The sequence below is a fragment of the Trichomycterus rosablanca genome, chromosome 16, assembly GCF_030014385.1.
Source record: "Trichomycterus rosablanca isolate fTriRos1 chromosome 16, fTriRos1.hap1, whole genome shotgun sequence".
NCBI classification, from domain to species: domain Eukaryota; kingdom Metazoa; phylum Chordata; class Actinopteri; order Siluriformes; family Trichomycteridae; genus Trichomycterus; species Trichomycterus rosablanca.
Genome location: NC_086003.1, coordinates 22,441,516 through 22,466,426, shown reverse-complemented (window position 1 = coordinate 22,466,426; position 24,911 = coordinate 22,441,516). Strand labels below are relative to the sequence as shown.

The following is a 24,911-nucleotide window of genomic DNA, read 5'->3' as shown; positions in this document are numbered from 1 at the left end:
AGTAAAAACTCTGTTGTGACGTAGTTCCTTTAGGACATGTTAAGTTGGGGTTGTTTGTTGTTTGTTAATGCTTTCAGAGTCTCATATCATTAATACAAATTTAGTTACAAACCATATAATTATATCACTGCCTAGTAAACCCAGAATTAAAAGTTGCTGTATTTATCAGTGTGGTATTTAAAGGTGCTGAGTTACTTGGAAACCAAACCAAGCTTGATGATTTCTCAAGGTGAACATTTTCACAGTTTTGACGAGTGCCAAAAACCTTTAATGAACTGCACTTTAAATGACCTACTTGGGCAGCATGTGAATTTATCATCGGATATTGTTAAATCCCAGATTAGGACTCGGTCCATTATCTCAGTCAATGCTAATTTTGAGGCAGCTTTGCTTGATAAGTTGATGAATGTCCAGCAATGGTCCCCAATGGAAGTGCTACTGCATAGACTTTGAGAAGAGGGAGTTAAGCTACACGGAAGTAGCACTGGGCTTGTGTCGTCACATCAAATTGGTGAAAGATGGGCTCTCAAGCACTACAGATTTTACGTCAAGGGGTGTGGGCCTCACTAACTGGTGGCTGGTATGTCGACCCCCATCAGAGCACCTTTTCCAACTGCTTCCATCTCTACCTCTGGATACTCTTACTGGCCCTCCCCTTTCTTCTGTACATGGTGAGTACTGCAGTGTGTTAATTTAAAACAGAGTTGTATAGGTCTGTGAGAGACATGGCACATTTAATGTTATATTTTTTTATCACTGTGTTTAATTTAGCTAATAACCAGTAATTGTGCATTAAAAATTGCAGCAGAGGATGTTAATTTCTTACTCAAAAATCAGTAAAACGGGGTATTTAGGCAGAGTTGTCTAAGCGTTAGCATAAGATTATGTATTATTAATATTTATCAGTATTATGCACTGATATTTATCAATAATAATTATCAGTATTTATATCAGTAAAGTCAATCCTAAAAATATAAAGATTATGTCTACAATGAAGGCTCTTGTTTAAACGTTTTTATCCAACTGATTTAACTATGAAACAGTCTTTTATTAAGGAACAACGGGCAAGTTTTTGATGTGTTGTGATAAACTGGAATTGTTTTTAGCACAGTTATGTTGGCGGATGTTTTCTGATGTAAATCTACACTGTACACACGTGATGTAAAATATTTATACCAACATACTTGTTCTGGTGGTGAAGTTGCACAATTATTAAATTATTAGATTTGCATCAGTCTGATACTAATACTAGGTATCAAGGATTGTTTTTCAACCTTTTATAAGCACTAATATTGTTGATAATGTGCTGATACTGTTACCCAACTAAAACATATTAGTGTACCGATACAGTATTTTCTTGATTACAGTTTCACTTTCAATTTAACTGAAATGTGTTAAATCATCTTATAAATTGTGAATATATGCTGCACAATTATTAATTCTTTGGTGATAGAATACCCAAAAGTATACACTTAGGTTAAATGTACTGATATACCACTAAGTTCATTACAGTAATCGCTTAATATTTTAAATGGGTTATAAATTAAGCATTTATCTAATAAAATCAAATGTTTATTTGTACTTTTTAAAGCTCTCATTGCATAACATTGGGCAATAATACTCACTTCTTCTTAGCTCCATCACAGCCGTCACTTTTATTTATAATTCCTTTACGTTTCTTCACACTAACATTATTCAGGCTAAACTCTGATGTTGAGTGATAAGGCTTGGCTTGCGGTTGGTGTTCAAATTCATCCGAAATAGGCTGGACTAGTTCAGGTCAGGTTCTTCCATAAAGTATTTCTTTATTGAGCTCACATTGTCATGATGAAACAGGAAATAGCATTCTTCAAACTGTTGCAAACTGAAAACAAAGATTTTTCTTAAGTATAACTGTAAATTGTCACAACAAGGGGACAGTGGTGACTCAGTGGCTTATGCGGTGTGCTTCTGATCACTGGGGAGTAGAGTCAAATACTGGCTGTACTGGCTGTCAAATACTTGGCATTGCATATTGAGGCCAACTTTTTGCGATTTGCCAAACCCAGATTTGTACCTCAGACTGGTAGATGGTAAAGCTTGATTTATCACTTCACAAAACATGTTTCCACTGTTCAGCTGTGAAGTACTTTACACCACGGCTGTCGATCCTGAAGGCCCAGTGCCCTGCAGGGTTTGAAGCTTTTCCAGGTCTGAACACACCTGATCTGGGTCATGGAGGGTATGATGATAAGCTCACATGATCAGTCAAGAGTGTCTTGAGTAGGCTAAGAGAAGCATTAAACTTTGCAATGCATCCTCAAGAAATTGCTTGAGAAACCTTGTTGCTCTACACCCTCAGCTGATGCTTTAATTAAATTTTGCTAAGAGATCTTGGTTTACTAAGTGTGTGTGGTCATGATTGCTTCTGCATCTTGTTGCAAAACTGTTGAGAGTTTTAGATATTGCTTTTTTACATTAACAACACCAAGTCATCAAAAGCAGTTCTTGCAAAGCAGAATTTGGATAAACTGACCTGCTGGAAAAGTGGCATCCTGTGATTGTGCCACATTCAAAACCACTTGACAGCAACACATTCTACTACCAGTTTTTGTCAATGGAGATTGCATGGCTGTATGTAAAAACAAATATATGCCTCTAAACAATATTGTGGCTAAAATATCTGAAGCCACCAATTAGGGGTAACCATATATCTGTAACCATGTAGTGTACTATTGATATTGGAAAATACAAGCTGTAATTAAGATAAAATCTGAAAATAAATGCTATTTGCATATGTTTATATTAGTGTCTATCTAAAAACCACTTTATTTATCAATTCTATACTGTCTGTGTAGCTGCTGGCTACATGTACATCATAAGTTTAAACTACTGTACATCATTGACCGTGGCCGAATCTGATTGTGTAGCTGTAATTTTAAGTGGTATTTTGTAAAGCAGTTGGCTAACGGTCATATCTTGTGACTTGTAATTTTGTGACAAGTCTTTTAATTTACTCTTCTTCTCAATATTTCTCATTCTCTTCCACAGGCACTGCCACCCAGCATCATAATAGCCGGGGCTTACTGTGCTGTGGTTGCCGTTTTCTTTATCGCCATAAAGGTGGTGAACTTTCGACTGCATGCCATGTTTGACCTGGGGGAGATTGTGGAGAAGAGGCAGGCCTCGCTGACCACAGACCTCCAGAGAGTGGTGGAGGGGGACGAGGGCTCCGGGGCTCATGATAGCAGCCAGCACAGGTACTCACAACATGGGGTTAAATAAACATGAGCTTAGAAAGCATGGGATCATTACAAATTGAAACACTTCTGGGTGGCTTGATTGTTTCTTTTGTCATATTGCTGTTGTAACAGTAGCCACTTTTACATACCAGACTAAAATGTATCCAGGCAGTGTTTTAAACCATATAATGACATCAAATTATCATGCATTAAATCATTACTTCAGTGTTGCTTTTGCTGATGAGTTTGTATGTTATTTAGGGGAAGTGGGGTTGGAGTGGAGATGACTGTGTTTAGAAAGGTGAACTCGACTCCTCCAGTGCGCTGCAGTTCTCAGCACTCCCTTTTTGGATTGAACCAGGTGTCGGTAAGGATTGATCCCTCAATGCCACTTAAATCCTTCAGCTCCACTCTCAATTCAAATCAACCATTAGCTGTTGTACAAAATGTCATTTAACTTTATTTCCAACAGCATTAATCGAACTATGAATTCTGTCAGTTAATTGGTTAATCATTGATGTCTCTAATTTAAACCCAACACAGATTTTGCTTTTGGATCAAAACAATCAGATTCTGTTTTGACTAATTTTGGTAATGCATTTCCAATATCACCACTTCTGGTCTAAGTAATATCCTCCCCCCTTTCTCCAGGAATTTCTGCCACAACTGGAAGACCCTGGAGGGTCTAAAGGTATGTATTTTTGTTGTCGCATGCTGTGTGGACTTTTTTCACTTTCTCACACTAATCCACAGAGAAAATACAAATATACATCTCTGCTTTTCCAGATATCAAAGCTCTGCTGCAGGAGCACAGCAGTGGGATGAACTCAACTAGCAGAAGGGTTCTTCGACACAGCTCTCAGGATGCAATCAGTAAGACCCAAACCGCCGTCACTGTACCAAATGTATCATTGCTCAATGTTCCCTTTCGGGTTGTGGTTCTGATCTGGAATAAGTAGTCAAGCACATAGCTTTTTGGAAGCACATAGCCTATGTTATTTCAGGATTAAAATACTCATTAAAAAGGCATACAGAAAAGCTAAATGTTCATTATATGTGGTGTCCACCCTTACAGGAACAAGTGGTGTGGTTCAGTCCTGTCTGGCAGGGGATTTCCCTGCTCTAATGGGAGTAAGTGGAGTGTTGACAGGAGGTTTTGGGAGCCGGCAGCCGACAGACTGTCCCTCCATTCCACCCTCCCCCTCTAGCCAGGAAGATGGAGAAGAAAAAGAGCAGACACTGGTGGACAATTTGACAGAGACACAGGTACAGCAGGGTCCTGAGAGGCCTGATCTGGGTGGATACTCTCCCCTTGGTCCTTCAGCTGAGTCTGAGAGCCTGGGGGATGCCCCTCTTAGCCCTCTCATAAAAAGCAGTTTGAGTGAGGAATTAAGTGAGAATTTGTTGGGCCTTGGCCTTGATTCAGTGGTCTTTGGTGCAAGAGCAAAGCAGCCAGGCAGTCGCACCGGTTTGGCTCTGACTGCTGGTTCCACAGACAGTTGTGTGGTGACGGATCGAGAGACTCTAAGCACAGTTAGTAGTTACCGCAGTGAGAAGACCGATTCCACACAGCTAGAAAGCCCGTCTTCAGGCCAGCCACATCACGCAGTCCCTGCACCCTGCTTTTCAGCCATAGGTTTTTGTCAGCAGACAGAGGACCCCGCTTTTCTTGGAGGCAGTGACACAGATGACATCTCGGATAGTGAGCTGCTAAGATCGCCCACTAAAGAGCATCATCTTGGACTTGATAGGACTTTAGTGGAGGGTGAAGATGCACTCCCACAGCCCCCATCCCGGCGAGACTCATCCCCTTCTAGCAGCAGCGGTCTCTCAGAGGCCAGGGCCATCCCCATGCCCCCTGTCCCACCTCCACGCCAGGCTGGATCTGTCCCCTCTGGTCTGGTGTGTTCAGAACCTGCTCTGGCAGTTTCCTCTACACCTTATCTGCTGGCCGATCCACCTACACTGCAGACCCAGCAGCAAGTTGTTAGACCCAAAGATTTGAAGTTGTTGCGTGCAGGGGGCAGCATGGCACAGCGGCCCGGGCGTAGGAAAGCACCACGTAAACGTGGCACTGCTGGCAGCAGCAGCTTTGACTGTGGGTCGTACCGACGCCGGCATCACCACGGACGCAGCCAGCGAAGGGACTACGTGCCTGTGCGCAGCAGGCTGGGTGCCAAAGCCTACAGCGAAAGCCTGTTTGAGGACTCGAGTGACGAGGATGATGGCAGCGATGCCAGTGCAGCCTCTAGCCTGGGCTCGCAGCGCCGCTTTAGCTCAGACGATGAGGATGACTCAAGCTCATCTACCTCCTGCTACTCCCCTGACCCTGACATTGCCTCGCAGCCCCCACCACTTCCTCAGCTGCCTTGCCCAAGCGAGGGAAAGGAGCCAGACATAATAGGCCCCTCTCACACCCGCAGTGCCCAGCGCTCAGCCAGCACAGCCAGTGCAAAGACTCATGCCAGGGTGCTTAGTATGGACGGTGCCGGTGGAGGTCACACCAGCACAGGAACTCTAGCTTCCACCAATCTGCCTTTAGCAGCTTCCTCCACTCCCGCTCAACGGCCCCTCACTATATCAAAGTCGGACCTAGAGGCTCGCACTGGGCACTCTGAAGTCTTTCCTAGGGCCCACAGACTTGAACCTTTGGGGGGCTCGTGGACAGGAAATCAGACTGGATGGAGGGCAGGAGAACTGCTGGAGGAAGGAGCAGTGGGAGGAGGTTAGTGGATGCTGCCCTTATGTTTTATACTTTAAGATCTTTAAGCTTTATTTATTGTACATTTACTATTTTTATCATCTTTATCCACCTCTGTTCAGAGTATGTGTAATTAGAATTCTTTTTAAATTTTGACCTTTTGAATACTTTTAAGTTAAGTTATGTGGTGGTGGTAGCTCAGCAGTAAATGTACTGTACTTGTAATCAGAGGGTTGCTGGTTCAAGCTCTATCGCCACCACCAAATTGCCACTTTTGGGCCCATGAGCAGGACCCTTCACGCTTAACTGCTTGCTTTTTAATTAGCTACACTTTGGATCAAGGTATCTGCTAAATGCTGTAAATGTAAATGTGCTGAGTCTGATATAATTACTAATGTAATTATGGGCTGTTTACCAGTGGTTCTGAAGTGATGTGGTTTGAGAAGCAGCAAATTAGTTTAAGAAAATTACAGTTCAAGTAACATCTTTATTTTAACCACTAACCAACCATATTTACTCAATGGTTAACCACAAAGTGCTTTTTTATTGCAATATCAACAAGTTTGCCTGCATCATTGATTCCGAAACATCATCACATGGTAAACATGGCAGTAATGCACAACAGTAAGATGAACATGAACACAGTAAGAAGAACCACTCCACCTTTCTGAATGTAGATTTTGTTTTTAGTCTAAAAATCTTTTTTTATGAGCTTAAAGCCCATAATCCGTATTAAAACTGTATATTTGTTAGTAATTTATTAGTTTTATGTTATAGACTAGTCATTGAAGCTGGGCTGGATGTTTTTCACTTTTTTGGTTTTTGGAATGGGACTGATCATGCCTCAGCACTCAGTGTGAGAACTGTGTCATCTTTGCCATGTTTCACTTTCAGTTTTCATAAACTGTAAGTTTTTAAATGTAATGCTATAAAACAGTGCCTTTTATTTTTTATACCTTCTTTGTAGTGTACATGCTACATACATGGTTGATGGAGATGTAATAAAACACTGGGTTGTTGCTATCATATATTATTGCATGCATCCCCTTTCTTTTTTAAACATTATTATCTTATTACTTTTAAATGGAAACTTCAAGTTGAACATGGTTGTGTCCCCTGTAGCATTGGCCGCTGAGGAGGGGAGTAAGCGAGACTCCGTAAGCAGTGTAAAAAGGACCCAAGCCATCCGCAGAAGACACAATGCTGGTAGTAACCCTACTCCACCGCCCTCCACCATGGGTTCTCCACCCAGCCTCCAGGATCTTCAGAGAGCCCGTGCCTCGTCCCATTCCCGGGCACGCGCTCTTCCCACAGCCCTTCAGTTTGCCTCCTCTCTGTTGCTGCCTCGTAGCGGAGTGCATGAGGCTTCTACGTTTGACGATACCTCGGAGGGAGCCGTGCACTACTTTTACGACGAGAGCGGTAAGGCCAAGCTCATCCACGGTTACTAGCACTAGCAGGGGCTCCTAAAACCACAAAAAAAGCATTGTTATAACCAGACATTAACCCTCTGCTGCTGACCATTGCTGTGCTGTGTAGAAAAATTACCCACATGCAGTAATACTTTGGCCCTGTTTGGTGCTTTCTGTACCTTCAGTAATACTAACCAAATGCAGCATGTGTCAATTGTCAATCAAAAAGACAAAAATATTTAACTCACTATGCCTATTTATTATTACTGTCTCCATATCCCACAGGTATAAAAAGATCATACACATTTGGACCTTCAGGAGGAGGCTATGAGGACCCAGTGCAGTAAGTCCAGCAGCACTCGTAATACTGATTACTGAAATGACCTATAGCTGCCTTAGTTTAGCTGGTGGAGAATGTAACCAATACAAGGTGTGTTTTACACAGGGAAAGAGAGAGGCAGTCACAGTCCTCCAGCTTTACCTCCACTGACGTGCAGGACGTAGCTCCTGCATTGTCCATACTACAGCCTAGACCTGTGGTCCTCCAGGGCATGCAGGTGCGCAGAGTGCCTTTGGAAATGCCTGAGGTGAGCTTCATATCCTACTTTACCCTACCCCCCCCACAAACACCATTTTATCAACTTTTGTATAAAATCTTTTTTTGTCCCTTTAGTTTGACCTGGATCACGAGTCCCTGCAGGAATCTCAGGAGAACACACTAATGATTGAGGAGAAAGCCAAGCCGAAACAGTACTATAAGTTCTGGGTGCTGCCGGGGACATGGCTCAGAGTGCGCTATGACCGATTGGCGCTGCTTGCTTTACTCGATAGGTGAGAGAAATTTATCTAGTACTTTGGCCTTATTATTATTTTCTTAGTCAAATTTATACCAATAAGGTTACAAAGGAAAAACAAAACACCAAATCTGTGTAATAGTTTGTTTAAAAAAGCTTGCTTTGTATACAGACAGTTTCACAAATTTAAAAGCTCAACTTTTCCTATTTTCATTGTATGCTGAAGCAAAATAAATTACTTAACTGGAACTAAGGCCTAGCCGGAACTATAAAAAATAGCTCCAGTCTTTCCTTTTACACTTTGCGGTAGCCAGCTGTATCGACCTACTTCTGCAATAAATAGTATTAGTGATAGAATTGGTTACCCAACAATGCAGTTACTATTGTTTAGTATATAGGCATTTAAGAAATAGCCGGCTGATTGTATGTGCACTGAGGAATTTGACATTTGATTATACATATTGCAGCATTAGCAGTAAAACAGCCCTAAAAGCTTTTTTACAGTGTGGATTATTACATTCTTGCATCTTATTACTTAACATGGATTCTTCAAATAAATTTTTTCTAACCTTGCCTTCCAATTGCTTTTTCTTCTTAAATACACCAAAGCTAGTATGCCAAATAATTTTTTTTAGTAGTCTTGCAAAGTTTTAGAGTTGCCTTATTGCAAGAAACCTGACTTGAGTTGATTGACTGCACCTCAGAAATCGACGAGTTGGAGAGAACATATTTGCAGTGGTGTTAGCGAGCCTGGTGGCGTTCCTCGGCTTTCAGCTCTTGCTGAAGGGCTTCTTCCGAGACATTTGGGTCTTCCAGTTCTGCCTCGTCATCGCCAGCTGCCAGTACGCCCTACTAAAGGTGAACTTGGGCTAGCTTTTGTATAACTAACTTTATTTATTTAAATTTGAATGCCTTTTTAGATTGTAGTCTCAAGTGTTTTCTTGTGTCTTTTTTAGAGTGTGCAGCCTGATGCAGCCTCTCCAATGCATGTAAGTACACAATATCCATCTGGATTAGTTTTTTTTTCCCACCGTTTCAGACATCAGCTATATGAGGTGCTATTTAAAAGATGCTTAGTAAATATTGTATGTTGTCCTTGCACAGGGTCATAACTGGATCATTGTGTACAGCAGGCCGGTATATTTCTGCCTGTGCTGTGTGCTTATCTGGGTTTTTGACCTAGCTGGCAATTCAAGCAACCTGCAGCCCATTTCCCTGTACGGAGTCACCTTCTTCTCTGCTCATTTCCTCTGCTGTGCCAGAGACATGCTGATAGGTCAGTCAATACAATTCGATATTTCATTTCACAATCTCCTAGGCCTGGGCATTGATATGATGGATCATTTTCATAATTAATTAATTACTTAATGAAATTATTGATAAAATGTAAGTGGGTTTAGTACCAGTACAACATGACCATTTCACAGTTTATATTATGCGAGTTGCTGTGTTAAAAGTCTGCTTGTACCAGACCTTTACTCTGACTAGGCCAAAATACACTGCCAGACTTTACTCTGAAGGTGGACCGTAGGAAGGCAAAGCTCAAAGTTATAACTGTTTACAGCCAAGAAATCACTTGTAAATAATGTCAGCTTGAATACCTAAATGTGAGTTAAGTTGATTTAAACGCTCTTTAACTCTTTATACCCAGTATAAAGTGCAGGCTGTGTTGTAGAATTGGAAGAAATCTCTGAAGTGTATAACGATGCACAAAAGCGAAACAGAATGTTACCTATAAAAGATGCAAGAAATTACAACGGTGGATTGATGCAGGTTTTAGGACGTACTGTGGTCTTCACAAAACTACTGTGTCAATAGATTAAAAAGCAAGATCGCCCTTTCATGCACATACATTTAGCATGAATGGCTAAAATTAGTGATAATAAATTGTGAACAGCACCCACTGTGGTAGTCCTTTTGGCTCCCCCCATTAGTGGTTGCTGCATCAGATCATACAGTTGCATAATTTACAGGGTTTTTTTTGTTTGTTTTTTACCCTTATGCCCTTTCTGGTGCTACCCTCCTCATTGTCTGGGCTCTGGGCCGGCACCAAGAGTGCACTGATTTGTGTAGCCCCCAATGGCTAGGTTCACATAACATCATGTGCCTTTTTTATTTGTAAAATCAGCCTACGTTTTGAAGCCCTGGAAATCAGGCTTTTTGGTAATAAACAAAAAAACTAAAACTGGGGGTCTGGTGGAAGTTGATTTGATCTGCTTATTAGAAGCTTGGTTTAAGACAAGAAATATGCAATAAAATATTTCTTAGTATATGGCCCTAATGAAGAGCATGTAAGTGCATTTATGGAGGAACTTAGACAGATGAAGTCAAGCATTTAGTAGCACAAAGAGCATCCAATATTGCCCTTGTGGAATCCATACCAGCTTAAGTATATGATGTCATTAGAACTAAAGGGGTGCACAACAAACACTAAGAAATGGAAAAACAATCATGTAATTTTTTTTTTTAAAGATTTAACTTTTCATTAAAATTGTTAAGCTAAGGTATGAGTTAGAAGGAAAAACATTGTTTTCCATTTAAGAAAAATGCAAAAAAAAAATAGTGGCCTTACACTTTTGGCCCTCAGGATACATATATTTTACTGTATAATAAAATATTGTCCCTATATTGTTTAACCTCCATCCCCCGTATTTTTTGCAGTTTTCATCTTATGTTTTCCGATCATCTTCCTCTTTGGGCTCCTACCTCAGGTCAACACCTTTCTCATGTGTTTGCTGGAGCAGATTGACATGCACGTGTTGGGTGGAACTGGTAAGATTATTTTGCTCATGAACAATAGTTTTACTTCATAATAGTTATAATAATTACATGTCTAATCATGTGTTGTAATGTTTTAGCCACCACAAGTCCACTGTCCTCACTCTACAGCCTGTTCCGCAGTGTACTAGTAGCAGCTCTTGTTTATGGATTTTGCCTTGGTGCTATCAATGTAAGTTAATCATCATGAGAGATTTGTGTTACAAATCATATGCTGTTATAACCGTCGTATGTCAAACTTGTATAGGCACCTTGGGGGGAGGCTCATGTTCCAGTGCTCTTCTCCGTGTTCTGTGGCCTGCTCCTTGCCTTGTCCTACCACTTGAGCAGGCAAAGCAGTGATCCCACAGTCCTGTGGTCAGTATTAACCTCAGACCTGATTGCTATTTACATAAATCACACCCATGTGCTAGTGAAACCTGGAATTTATGCTGGTGTTACTTGTACTTTGTGACAGGTCTTTAATCCGATCCAAACTCTTTCCGGAGCTGGAGAGCCGGATCCCTGAGGATCCGCCACTTGAAATCAAGGACCCGCTGCCTGACAAACTGTGCAACTCGGTGGTAAATGTACTCTATACCCGCTTAGAGAGAAGATCAGTGTTTTGTGAGCATTTTCCTCCTCTGATTTTTACCCATTTTTGTTTACAGAAGGAGATTTTACATTCAGACCTGGTCATGTGTCCGCTCATGGCCATTATCACTTTTGCCATCAGTGCCAGTACTGTCTTCATTGCTCTGCAGGTAAGCTAGTTTCCAAATTAGTCTGCACAATATGAATATTATTCATTTGATGCTAAGCTAGTCATGCACTAGTCATGCACTACCAACAGTGGTAGTTTACTGGGTAGAGCTACTAATCGAAAGGTTGTGGGTTCGAATCCAAGCTCTGCCAAGCATCCACTTGTGGGCCCTTGAGCCATACAGTTGCTGACTCTGTGCTGTGATCCCACCTTCAAACAAGGTGGGATATATCCTGCACGGTTAATCTGTTGTTGACATTTAATTGTTTGATTAACGCTGTTGGTTAAAAAAATCATTCCAACAGCTAACACTTGACATTTGCATTGGGAGTGAGGCTTAAATTGGGATTATGGCTGAAGGAAAAAAACATTTACATAGGCATATGCTTGCCGGCCAAGGGTTTTCAATCCCTTGCAATTTTTTCTGGATGTTCCCCCCTTTATCTCCCAATGTATTCATTTCCTATTCCCAATTGTAAATTGGCTGCCGCTTACACGATCCCTAATCTGATCAAGGAAATTCAGATGACAATTCGCCCCCTCACTGTGGTCGCTTCTTATCACCCACAAGTGTTGGGTTCCCACTCAGAGCCATATCACGTATGGAGAGTTCTCCCCCGACATGTGCAGGAGCCCAAATTAAGCTTGGAGATCATACATTGCAGTGAAAGCAGGAAGAGACCCCTGCCCAACCTTTTTACCCTTAAACACGGTCAATCTTGTTTGTGTAGATGCCCAGCCAGATTGGTGGCTCTGCTGGGATACCGCTCTGCACTGGTGCACCACTTTACATGAAGCAGGCATTCAGAATGTTGTTTCTTAGATTATCAAGCAACAACATTAGTATTTTTTTAAGCATGTCTACATGTTCTCTCTCTCTCTCTTACACAGCCTGCTCTCAGTTTCGTCCTGTATATTCTGGCTGGGGTGGTGGGTTTCCTTACACACTACTTACTGCCTCAGTTCCGCAAGCAACTCCCCTGGTTCTGTCTGGCCCACCCAGTGCTACGCTCTCGCGAGTACAGCCAATTTGAGGTCCGGGGTAAGTATAGACACGCACGCACGCATGCACATTAAGGCTGACTAGTTTAGGATGTTAAAATGATTTTGGTTGTTCTTTTGTTTTTCAGATGCTGCTCAGCTGATGTGGTTTGAGAAGCTGTATGCTTGGCTTCAGTGTGTGGAGAAATACTTTATCTACCCTGCTGTGGTGCTCAATTCCCTGACAACTGAGGCTCACACTATCAGCCAGAACCTGAACAAGCCGGGAAATTAGTAAGCTACTGCTCACACATGCTTTGACACCACAGCTAGTTTTTAAATCTATTCATATGACTTGTAGGGTCAACAAATTAATGCATAATGTATGTTTTTAACTCGGTAAATAATGCTAAGGTGCATTTTGCCTATTTGACTTTAACTTACTTAAAGTACTTCATTAGAGCATGGCAGAAAATTTGTTTGACTCCAGATAGAATTTTCTATAGTTATAGAATCTATAATATGGCATGTGGTGGTAAAACACGCCAGTCCACCACTGCTGAGCTCTATAGTTTTTAGCTCTGCTATTGGCCAACCGGGTGCCTACACAGACACAGTTGGCTATGTCTGAAAGCTAAAATGAGTTGAAAGACCAGGATAAGTGGTAGCAGGCTCTGACTCTTTTGTGTCTGTCGTTTAAGCTCTGTAGAATCATGGATAGTTTTTAGGAGAGGAACAAGGTGTTCAAGATAGTTTGACGCACAGCCTTTTTGCACACGTGCATTACGTCTAACCTCTATCCACACATTAATGTTACAGAAGCCAACACTGCATTAGGTGTGAGGCTAGGGTAGTTAGACAGAGCCAACTTAAATCATTTTGAAGTGACTGTCAGAGTTTTTGAAAACTAAAGCTGGACTAAATTAATGTAAAATGTAACAAAGTTATATAATTATTAAACAAACAAACTTGAATGCATTAATTGAGCTGTAATTGTCATTATTGTAATTTGTGAATCATGCTTAATCGCCTCCTAATTACTGATAAGTCTTAATAATGTTTCTTGTCTGGCTAGTGGTCGAGCTCTGTTTATCTCGGTGGCCGGAATAAAGCTGCTACGCTCGTCCTTCTGCACCCCCTCCCAGCAGTACGTCACTCTCTGCTTCACCGTCCTCTTCTTCCAGTTCGACTACCCACGCTTTTCTGAGACCTTCTTGCTTGATTACTACTTTTTGTCCATCCTCTTCAGCAAGGTTTGGTCTTATCCATATTTTAATTAAACCAGCATTGTAGCATATTTTTGGTAGGATTAGCCCAATTGTATCTTATGGTTTTGTTTTTCTGCAGTTGTGGGATCTACTGTATAAGCTGCGATTTGTGCTGACCTACATTGCTCCATGGCAAATAACCTGGGGCTCTGCTTTCCATGCTTTTGCCCAGCCATTTGCTGTGCCTCGTATCCTTCTCTTTACAATTAGTTCTATTCCAAGACAAAAATTGCTTTCAGTTTGGTATTATCAATAATGCTTCAGTAAAGTCTAGGACTAGCCTCAATCCGTCAGTCACTGACTCTTAAAGATTCTTAAAATCATACAGCTAACATTTTATTAATTGAGGTTGTATTAAAATCTGTTGTGAATTTTTTATATGGCGCTTAGCATGGCTCTTGGTACTAGATACAACTCTGTGTGGGATCCCAATACTGGCAGGTGATTAGACGTGGCAGCAGATTGTACACATCTCAAAGGGGGTGTGTGGTGATCTGACTCTCCTAGATCACATTATGGGTTGTTAAAGTGGCTGCAGGTTCACAGTCAGGAATTGGAAATGACAAGATTGGGAGAAAAAAAGGAAAAATCCAGAAAAAAACTGTCAAGGTTATAGAAGTATGGAATAGGTTATATAAGTCTGGTATTAATGATTTTTCCTACAACAAAAGTAAATTGTTATTATATTGTATTGAATTTGACAATGACTTTTATATGAAACTTAAATCCTTTGGTCAGTTTTCTTTTTCAAAAAAAGACCTAACAGAAATATCAGATTTGTGATACTTCTTACACGTGAACAAAACTATTTGTACCATTTAATTTTTTGAACAAAATTCCGACACCAAAGAAGGTATAAATACCCCTATGGTGTATATGGCCTGTATGACCATATCGTGTAATTTATGTGTATTGTGCTGTAGAGCCAGTTTTTGCCTGATGTATTATTTTTGTTAAAACCATTATTGGGATTTTTCCTTAGCAGCAACTGCACTGTAGATTCGGCCATGTTGTTTGTGCAGGCCCTATTCTCTGCCCTCTTTTCCACTCCGCTCAACCCTGTGCTCGGTAGTGCTGTATTTGTTACCTCCTACACCCGCCCTGTCAAGTTCTGGGAACGAGACTATAAGTAAGTCTTTTTTTATAAATGAAATTGTGAATGCTTAAATTGTATTCCCCTAATAATAAATGGCCAGTGATTTATTTTATTTATTTTTCACTAATCTGTAAGGGAATAACAGAGTACCACCAGTTATGGCATATTAATCTGGAATTTTTATGGGCCATTATGTCGAAGCAAAATAACTGCTACAATAAAATGCCTTGAAATAGTATTATAAAAGGTCAATGGTGTAATACCATTATACAATATGGCTTAATAACCCTCAATCACTTACTTTACAGCACCAAAAGAGTGGATCATTCTAATACACGTCTGGCCACTCAGCTTGACCGCAACCCTGGTAAGTGGAATCATGAATATTTTGTACTCGACTTTTATTATTCATTTTTTTATTATTAGCATTGCATTTACTTCCTTTTCATTGTCAAGGCGCTGATGATAACAACCTGAACTCCATCTTTTATGAGCACTTGACGCGCTCACTGCAACACTCATTGTGTGGAGACTTGCTGCTCGGCCGCTGGGGTACCTACAGCACGGGAGACTGCTTCATCCTGGCCTCAGACTACCTCAATGCCCTAGTACACCTAATTGAAATTGGCAACGGCCTAGTCACCTTTCAGCTCAGAGGCCTGGAGTTCCGGGGTAAGCTACCTCAACTGGGTGTGGGAGATGGTGTAGGGTCTAGATCAGTCATACTTTCATCAAAAAAATCAAGACCGATTCTTGATGAACCGTTTACTTGTGCAATCCAGTTGAACATGCTGGTAACTTGTAATTTAAACCAAATTCATGCATTCTGTAGTAGTGATGTTGTGTCGTGGTTACTATAATGAATAGCATGGCTTGGGAGTGTTTATTTTGTGCTAGCAGCGAAACAAGTTAAACCCTGCTAGTGTAACTGACCCTAGGTTGTGTGTTTCTTTGTGTTTGTGCGATTAGGTACGTACTGTCAGCAGCGGGAAGTGGAAGCTATCACTGAGGGAGTGGAAGAAGACGAGGGCTGCTGCTGTTGTGAGCCAGGCCACTTGCCCCACATGCTGTCTTTCAATGCAGCTTTCGGCCAGCGCTGGCTAGCCTGGGAGGTTGCAGCCACCAAGTACGTCCTGGAAGGCTATAGCATCAGTGATAACAATGCTGCCTCCATGCTGCAGGTGTTCGACCTCCGCAAGATTCTCATCACCTATTATGTTAAGGTACTTCTGGCTAAATATAATTTCAATGAAATTTGTACCTGTTTTCTAAGTGGCCTAATAAAGAATATTATTGTAGAATAAATAAAGATAAGCTTGAACCATTTCCCAGAATTTTTTATCCAAAGCAGCTTACATTTCAGACCGGTTGTTATGAAACCTTTTCAAGATCCTTATGGTGGTAGCTTCATGGTTACACCTTTGACTTATTAAATCAATAAACCTCAAGTTGATCCAATACTGTCCTGATTTTGGTTACCATTACAAATTAGGGAATTGCAATTTAACTTCAAGTAAAGAAATTTGCTAATGTAACACATTGTTTTTATTAACTCTGGTACTTTATTTTTGGAACAATTGAGACATTTTATAAAATGCAATAAAAACATGAATCTTTGATTTCTTCATTTTATTAAAACCATTATTTAACTGACACAAAGAAATGTCTTAATATTTTAATGACTTAATATTTAATTTGAGTCTTTCTTCATCTACTGTATATATTATTGTGAAAGATTCATGAAATCAAGAGATATCTTGAATGTGTATACCACTGTTGAATGTGTGTGACCTCCAACCCGTCAGACGGCATTGCCTAAGAAACCTATATTATTTGTTAACCTATAATGTTATTATTAATCTATATTGTGTGATTCTCTCCCTCCCCCAACTCACAGAGTATCATCTACTATGTGAGTCGCTCACCCAAACTGGAGGAGTGGCTGGCCAATGAGACAGTGTTAGAAGCATTAAGGCCCTGCCTCAGTGCCACCTATGTAGACAGCGACCCCACCTTTAACTTGAACATTGATGAAGACTATGATCACCGAGCTTCTGGCATCACCCTTTCTGCTTTTTGCTTGGTTTACCTGGACTGGATACAGTATTGCAACAGTCGCCGACAGAAGGTCAGTCCCAATCTATAAGCTGGTTTGGTGTGCTTAGCTTTTCATTGTATCATATGTTTGTAGTGTGGAGTTTTGTTAATGGGTTATATACTCATTTTTTTGCTGTTTAGCCTGTGGATAGTGAGAAAGATTCCCCTTTGGTCACACTCTGCTTTGGACTCTGCATTCTGGGTCGCAGGGCTCTGGGCACAGCATCCCACAGCATGTCTGCTAGGTAACAGCCAACACTTACATAATTGTGAAATGTTAAAGGTGTTGCTGAAATTAAATTACATCTAAGTTTATTTTGTCTCTTTTGGCAGCCTGGAGCCATTTCTTTATGGCCTGCATGCTCTGTTCAAAGGTGATTTTCGGATCACCTCACCAAGGGATGAGTGGGTGTTTGCTGATATGGACCTTTTGAATCGCGTGGTGGCGCCTGGTGTGCGCATGTCTCTCAAACTGCACCAGGTAAAACAGTTATTACCTATTCTACATTTTACTGTCCTTTAATCAGGTTTCTAGGATAACAATGCAGTGTATTTATAAATGCTACAAAAATAGGTCTTCATTTAGCAGGACAGCTATACGAGGCGCACTATATATACACCCGGCCCCACTGAACAGCTTTGGAATGAACTGGAACATTAATTGAGGCTTTCCTGACCAACATCAGTGCTCAGCCATACTGATGTTTTAAATGAATGAACATAAATTACCCCAGACATACTTTAAAGTCTTGTGAGAAGCCTTCTCAAATGAGTGGCTGTTAGAGCTGACAAGATTACATGGAGGTCACTTTTTTTTTTTTTTTTTTTTTTAATACCATTTGTTTTTGAAATTGGATGTCCATCATGCTTATGGTCAGGTGTCCAAATCTTTTTTGCTTTATTGTGTAGGGGCAATTAAATGGCTTGCACTTGTCTGTAAACAGAATTATTGTATGTTCCACACTGGATAATACATTTGATAAACTCTATGCACACACCTGCTGCTGTATTACAGACAGGCCACTGTGGTACTCATCTGTCCGTCTTTTTACCTGCATGTATGTAGGACCACTTCACCTCTCCGGATGAGTTTGAGGATCCTGTCGTGCTATATGATGCCATCACAGCTAACGACGAGAAGATGCTCATCTCTCATGAAGGAGATCCAGTGTGGCGCAGTGCTATTCTGGCTAACATGCCCTCATTACTGGCTCTGCGCCATGTCATGGATGACGGCAGCGACGAGTACAAGATCATCATGCTGAACAAGCGTTTCCTCAGCTTCCGGGTCATCAAGGTACATGCTGCTGTAGACTTATAACTGGCGTCAGTGGTTCAATTACATGGTTTAATTCTTAGTGCTGAATCCTTGAGTTTAAAATGTGATGTTACATTTAGTACTTCGGTCTTGCAGGTGAACAGAGAGTGTGTGCGTGGGCTATGGGCCGGACAGCAGCAGGAGCTGGTCTTTCTGCGGAACCGAAACCCTGAGCGAGGCAGCATCCAAAACGCCAAGCAAGCACTGCGCAACATGATCAACTCATCCTGTGATCAGCCTATCGGATACCCAATCTATGTCTCCCCCCTCACCACCTCGTATGCAGGTGGCCACGGCCAGCTCCGTTCTGTGTGGGGAGGCCCTGTGAGCCCCCACAATATCTACACCTGGTTCATTAGCAGCTGGGACAGGTAGTACACACACATTCACATGTTGTTGTTATTTGTTTGTGGCTTGTAATTTACACATTAGCTTAAACTGAACCAAACCTGTATTCCTTAATAAACCACACTAAACACTCATCGTTATCCTGCAGGCTCCAGAAGGGCTGTGGTGCAGGCTGCAACAGTGGTGGAAATATTGAAGACTCGGACTGTGGTGGTGGTTCTTCCTCTATCAGTAACAACCCCACAGTTCACCCTCCCCAAAGCACAGCACCCACAGTGTCCCAGTCCCACATCCCCACTGTGCAGCCATCAATGGGTAAGACCAAAACAACACTAATTACTGTAATCACCACTGTATATTGTACATTTTATGACTGTCTGTCAGTGCATCAATACTATTGATAGTTGTTCTGTATGATTACCCTTGAAAAATATATGCAATTTTGTCTATGCTTGCCTTGCAATACATTTTAATCTAAAAAGGTGAAGCGATGGAGCGATTTTGTTGTGCAACAGTGTAATCCTAAACGGTCTAATTCATTTTTAATAGGGATCTAGGTGACAAATTAAAAAAAGAAATGGTGACTTTAAAAGAGTGATTTGTTAGCACATTTCTGACCAGTCGGCAAGTGTGGCATACACCAAGAGAACAGTACAGGTCCAAATATCTGACCACTACCTGCAGGAAATTGAGTGGAAGGATTGCTGCATATCAACATAATGCAGAGGCATAATGTGCTAGTGTCCAGGGGTGGGGGCATGTAGTACCCAGTGTGCTTTAGTCATTCTGACTGGTGAAAGATGGCTTTCAGATATGCTGTATACATTCACAAGCTAGGGTGGAGCATAAACCGAATAAATATAGCTCTTTGTTTTAATTTCACTTTTCTATTTTAGTAAGCTACTTGCTTTTATGTCTGTCTACAGGAACAGACAACCCTGCAGGACCAAGCTGGCCAGTCCACTCCCAGCCCCTCCCCCTGACACTACTCAGCCAATCAGAGGGCAGGATGGATGCAGGCCTAGTCAGCTCTCTTCAGCGTACATCTTCCATACAGGGTCTGCTGGGTCAGCACCTGTCCAGCTCACAGCTGTCTTTTAGCGGATCAGTAGCCATGCCACTGGCTGAGCGCTTCTGTCCCGGTAGCCTGCAGGACAGCACCAGCCACAGGGCCTCACTGAGGGGTATAAGCATTGGGCTCGGCCAGGGCGGCGGCTTGCACTATGACGCTATTTACAGTAAGTGGAGTCTGTCGGGCAGAAAAGGTTTTAATGGGCCAGCGGCAGTGGAGGGGGATGCAGGGCATCCTCACAGTATCCGGACTCAGGTAGGGAGATCCTTTTTTTAATTAGCACTTTCATTGTTTTTGATTCTTTTTTATTTTTGTGGTGTTTTTTTTTTTCATTTGCTCATTAATGTATTTGTTTTGAAATAGTCTGAATTAGATTAAACTAATATGCATGTGTTTGACTTTATTTTCCAGCCTTTTCAGCCTTCACCACCTGCACCACCCCCTGAGGTCAGCCCAACACTAGATCAAGTGGGTGCTCCTGTGCCGACTGAGACTACGCCTCTTACATCAGATCCTCCCAGTTTGCAGGAGGAGGCCACCGAACTGCCTTTACTTGAGCATCTTCGCTGAGACTACATAGACGATCCTGTACATTTAGGCCAAGTAAATCTGGGATCTGGAGCTGGTCTCCAGCTAAGCCCACCGAGTTCAGTCCAGCTAACGAAGAGTTAAAAGCTTGCCTTTATGTCAAGTCAAGCTGACTCCATCAACTTGTTGCATTTTTTCTGCGCTTAACTGCTTCGCAGGAATGGGTATTATTTTGCTCAGTATGCGAGCACAGTCAAAGGGTACTGCATGGCACAAATGCATTCAGGTTACAAGTTATAAACCAAGTCTTGAACTTGTGTTATGGAACCTTTTGAATAGGGATCCAGTCACATTTTGGCTTTGCATGCCAAAAAACTCCAAGCCAGTACAATCTGAAGAAATTGTTGATGAAACGGTGGGTCTGTTGGGATCCTCAAGTTTGAATCCTTCACTTCAATCACGTTAAGAAAGGAAGGTCTGTGTGATACAACGATTAGAGCCTTTATCTGCACATCGTATAGAAGAACCTACTGTTTAGCAGGATTCTTTTCACCCACTGTTCCTGCCACAGGACTACCGTTTATGTACAGCAGAATTTGATTTGCCATTTAAGCACCAAAGAACTTGAGCTTTCATCCCCTTTACATTCCTAAAAGCTATCTGAACGATAACATCTCTTATGGTTCATTTCAGTGCCCTTAGGGAATTTGTATGTCACAATTTCGGTCGATGTTGGTTAATCGTGACGGCTACGTCAGACAGCTTCAGGGATAAAACACAAGAACACAGTTATTCTGACAGGTTTCTATGAAGTTTGGTGCTCCTCTTGTATAATTTACAATTCACCAGGAGAAGCAAAATGGTCATCAAGAATCTATCTGAGGGACAAATTATAACATTCAAAAAGGTGCCTTCAGTGGCCCTCCATATCTTCATATCAAAATCTGCACAGTTTAGCCATTTTTCCTATCCAGGACTTCTCTCTACAGAGTGCACTCTGGGTGTGCTGGAGTAGAAAAAATATATGCAGTGCTGGCTCTCCTCTGATTGGACCTTTTGCCTTTTTTTTTTGTCTTTTCTTGTGGTCGATCACCAAGCATCGGCCGTACAGCTTCTCCTACTGTGATACTACTGCTACTGCACCATCTCCTCTACTACTAATGGATCTAACTAAACTACTGCTCCTTTTAACCTCCAGCGTTTTAGTTGGAGCTTAGTTGAACCTGGGGGGAGGGTGAATGAAATATAAAACAAATACATATTTATTTGAATGCTGACCTTGTTTGGAGTTGGAGGATTTGGCGGTTTTTGGTTTTTGTCACATGCCAATGATAACTGGAAAGTGATTCTACTCTTGATTGAGCAGTAGCCTCTGCTTCACCCAGTCTTTTCAGGACCGTTCAGACAGCCTTTCTATGCTTTTCACTCTTTTTGCCTATTATTTAAATTGGCTTATGCCTCACAAATTAAACAAGTAAAGCAGTGAGTGCATTTACATGCATCTTATTAATTTATAAAATGCTAAATGAAACTAGAGAAACTGCATAGACAGCATAAAGACCCCTTTCAAAAACAGAGTACTCCCTTGCCACTTTATTTTAAAAGACACTATCACTTAGTTGAACATTTTAATTGATAGCTTGTAGAACTGATAGAACTGTCAGCAGCTAGACTTTGACAACTCTCTCACTTCTGTTAACTAATAACATTTATGATTAAACTATTATGATTTTGCACATGTAACTGCACTCATTGACTGCTAATAAGAACAGATGTCTGACTTTTCTCTGAAGATCACAGCTCAAGGTCCTGGGGCACAAATACCTGCTGGTTGTGATGGAGCAAACATGCCCTATAGGAAATTTGCATTTTGTCTTGTTTGTTCTGTAATTTGTTACATGGTGTATGGTTTGTGATTGGCCAAAGCTGTACTCTAAAAATTGGATAATAGATGGTGGAGGTGGATTCCTGCATGGTCAGGCTTTGTGAACTGTGCTTTAAAGTTGAAGGGTCATGGCTATTGAAAAAAACATAAAAGGGTTTGCAGATTGGTATTGTTCTGAAAGAGCATGATCATTCCGACTGCTGGTTTCCATGGAACGTATTTACTTATGTGGTGATGGGTTGCAGTGCTTTATTTATGATGATTTTGGCCTGGCTTTAGTTTCATCGTCTTTTCTGTTTGTAGGAGCCCTCTTAAAACCTTCAACTACAATGCAAAATCAAACAAAACCCAAAATCTATATGCAGTACCATTATCCAGTTTGGTATGTGTTCATCCCCTCTTACACATTTATAGCTTGTTTTTCTCTCAAATGATATTTGCTAATCAGATCTAGAACTCTATGCATGGCAATAGGCAGACAGTACTGCAGCTGTACCTCAAATGGCTTATTTTGCATACTTTTCATATGCGTTTATATAAATGCAAACTGTTTAATGTATAAAATCACAAACAAAATTTAGTTTGCAGCCTGCTTGTTGTAGTGGAAGGTGATACACCTGTTGTGGTCACTCAATTTAAATCATTACTGATGGCCCTGTTTATGTTTGATCAGCATTTAACTTCAGTGAACATTTAGCTGATGTGTTGATTGAATTTATGCATTCTCTAATCTGTGTAGTGGATGTTTTTCTTTATTCCTGGTTTGGTATATGGCTTTAGAAAGCAACAGATTCTTTGAAGGCTAACCAGCCTAAGGCACTGAACAATAAACGGTCACTTCTGTTTAGTGCAAAATGCTCAAGTATGTTAAGTCTTTGTGCTAAGTAATATATGCAAAATAGCAATGTATAGTGAGGCTGTTACGGCAACCCAATACAGCAAAACCTAAATTTATGATAAGGTATTTATTTGGTCTGTTTTGAATTTTTGTTTTGTTGTTGGTAAGATGTGCAACACATTGACCTTTATATGGTTACGGTAGCTATCAAATGATTGCTGCCCTGCTTGTTAACAGTAGCCAATCAGAGCTGGAGAATGTTGGTCAAAAATATGTCCTTTAGCGACATTGTGGTCACATGGGCTTTAAAAGCTCAAAAATATGACGGCCATAGTGCATAGTACGCCGTTTGAGATGCAGCTAATGTTTCATGCTTTGTGGTCAGACATTCATTCCTTCTGTGTTAAACGCATTGCTTCACACACTGTTTGCTTTGTCTTGCTCTGCTCAGGTTTTAAACGCCACTTTTATAGAAAATCTTTATGTTGCTAAGCCAATTTTGTTTTGCTTGTAATGTCTGTGTCAATGCAGTGATCATTTGTCAATCTTAGTATAATCTCCAAAGCTACATGGCATTTAAAGACGAGGCAAGCACAGGTTACTGAACAGTCTCGGGTGTCGCTAATAAAAGGGACTGAATGGATTTCTGCCGTTTATCAGCGGTATGTTTTGTATATAAATATATATTTGAAAGTATATACATCTATTTTATTATTGGATTCCTGGTTATTTTTCAATAACACTATGCTGAGTCTTAGGGGAGCTGTGTTACTGTTCCCCCTTTATGCAGAGAGGTAAAAAAAAGTGCTCTCTGATCTCATGCAGTTTTGGAAAGGAGAGCGATTAAATACTACTTTTGCACAAGTATTGTAAAATAGTACACATCCCTTTTTTTTTTTAAATCACATTTTAGTTCTGTATGGGGTATTGTTTTATTTAAAGGTTGTTCATTATTCAAAGATATGTACAGTTTTTTGGATTTTTTTGTGAATTATTTTTATTTTTTTTCCCTTCTATTTAAATTAAAGCTTTTTCGGTCATCATTTGCACAGTGCTGTTTGGTCTGTAGTATGAAGCCCTCACTGCTGGGTGGCATTTTCCCACCTATTGCTTAATTGCGTCACAACAAATCACATGAGAACGTTTACACTACTTATGGGTCAGATGTTTCTGAGATATGAGCAAGAAAGTAAATACAAAAAAGGGCATTTGAGATGGCATTTGTTTATATCTGTGGGAGTTGTCTGGGAAATATACCAAGCTAACTTGTTTCGGTGGGGGTAATTTCTCACTAGTTTTTTATTTAACACACTTCCAGTCCACACTTACACTAAGTTTTCACTCAAAACATCTTGATTTGGTACTTCTAAATCTGAACTGAACTTAACATGAAGTTTTACTTACTGTTTACTGGCATGAAGTAATGTTTAAAAACAAAACTGGTAGAGGGGAGTATTTGTGTACTTTTTCTGTGTAGATAATTTTGAATATTAATATTTCAGCTTTAAAATTACACCAGGTTTAATTGGATCTATGATTCCATGATTGGCTTGTGTGTATAGAGGGAGGGACAATGGTTGAATATATATATTGATCAGCCATAACATTAAAACCACCTCATTGTTTCTACATTGTTTCTACTAGTTGGTCTTCTAGATTGTCATCAGTGGTCACAGGACGCTGCCCACAGGGCGCTGTTGGCTGGATGTTTTTGGTTGGTGGACTATTTTCAGTCCAGCAGTAAAGTGAGGTGTTTAAAAACTCCATCAGCGCTGCTGTGTCTTATCCACTCATACCAGCACAACACACACTAACACACCACCACCATGCCA

General features: G+C 40.9%; 1 protein-coding gene across 1 annotated transcript; it reads left to right on the top strand.

The window, feature by feature from the left end:
- The first annotated feature begins 403 nt into the window (after positions 1–403).
- Positions 404–24,122, top strand: LOC134330095 (pecanex-like protein 3). The gene is made up of 34 exons (XM_063011051.1): positions 404–671; positions 3,031–3,239; positions 3,483–3,588; positions 3,873–3,912; positions 4,008–4,094; positions 4,297–5,946; positions 7,045–7,344; positions 7,620–7,677; positions 7,780–7,921; positions 8,008–8,165; positions 8,833–8,986; positions 9,085–9,117; positions 9,233–9,404; positions 10,790–10,900; positions 10,987–11,078; positions 11,154–11,263; positions 11,364–11,469; positions 11,557–11,649; positions 12,540–12,690; positions 12,779–12,923; positions 13,705–13,882; positions 13,977–14,085; positions 14,897–15,026; positions 15,302–15,360; positions 15,450–15,665; positions 15,963–16,216; positions 16,891–17,121; positions 17,232–17,335; positions 17,424–17,571; positions 18,157–18,387; positions 18,505–18,779; positions 18,905–19,071; positions 19,683–20,083; positions 20,240–24,122. The coding sequence occupies exons 1-34, from the start codon at positions 519–521 to the stop codon at positions 20,396–20,398; spliced, it is 6,732 nt and encodes a 2,243-aa protein (XP_062867121.1). The 5' UTR covers positions 404–518; the 3' UTR covers positions 20,399–24,122.
- Positions 24,123–24,911: the final 789 nt, after the last annotated feature.

Bases quoted from the DNA above. Each gene is read 5' to 3' on its own strand.
- LOC134330095 (XM_063011051.1), top strand. From the start codon at position 519: ATGGGCTCTCAAGCACTACAGATTTTACGTCAAGGGGTGTGGGCCTCA. The intron at 8,987-9,084 runs GTGAACTTGGGC...TGTCTTTTTTAG, and splicing joins GCCAGTACGCCCTACTAAAG to AGTGTGCAGCCTGATGCAGC. The intron at 19,072-19,682 runs GTAAGACCAAAA...GTCTGTCTACAG, and splicing joins CACTGTGCAGCCATCAATGG to GAACAGACAACCCTGCAGGA.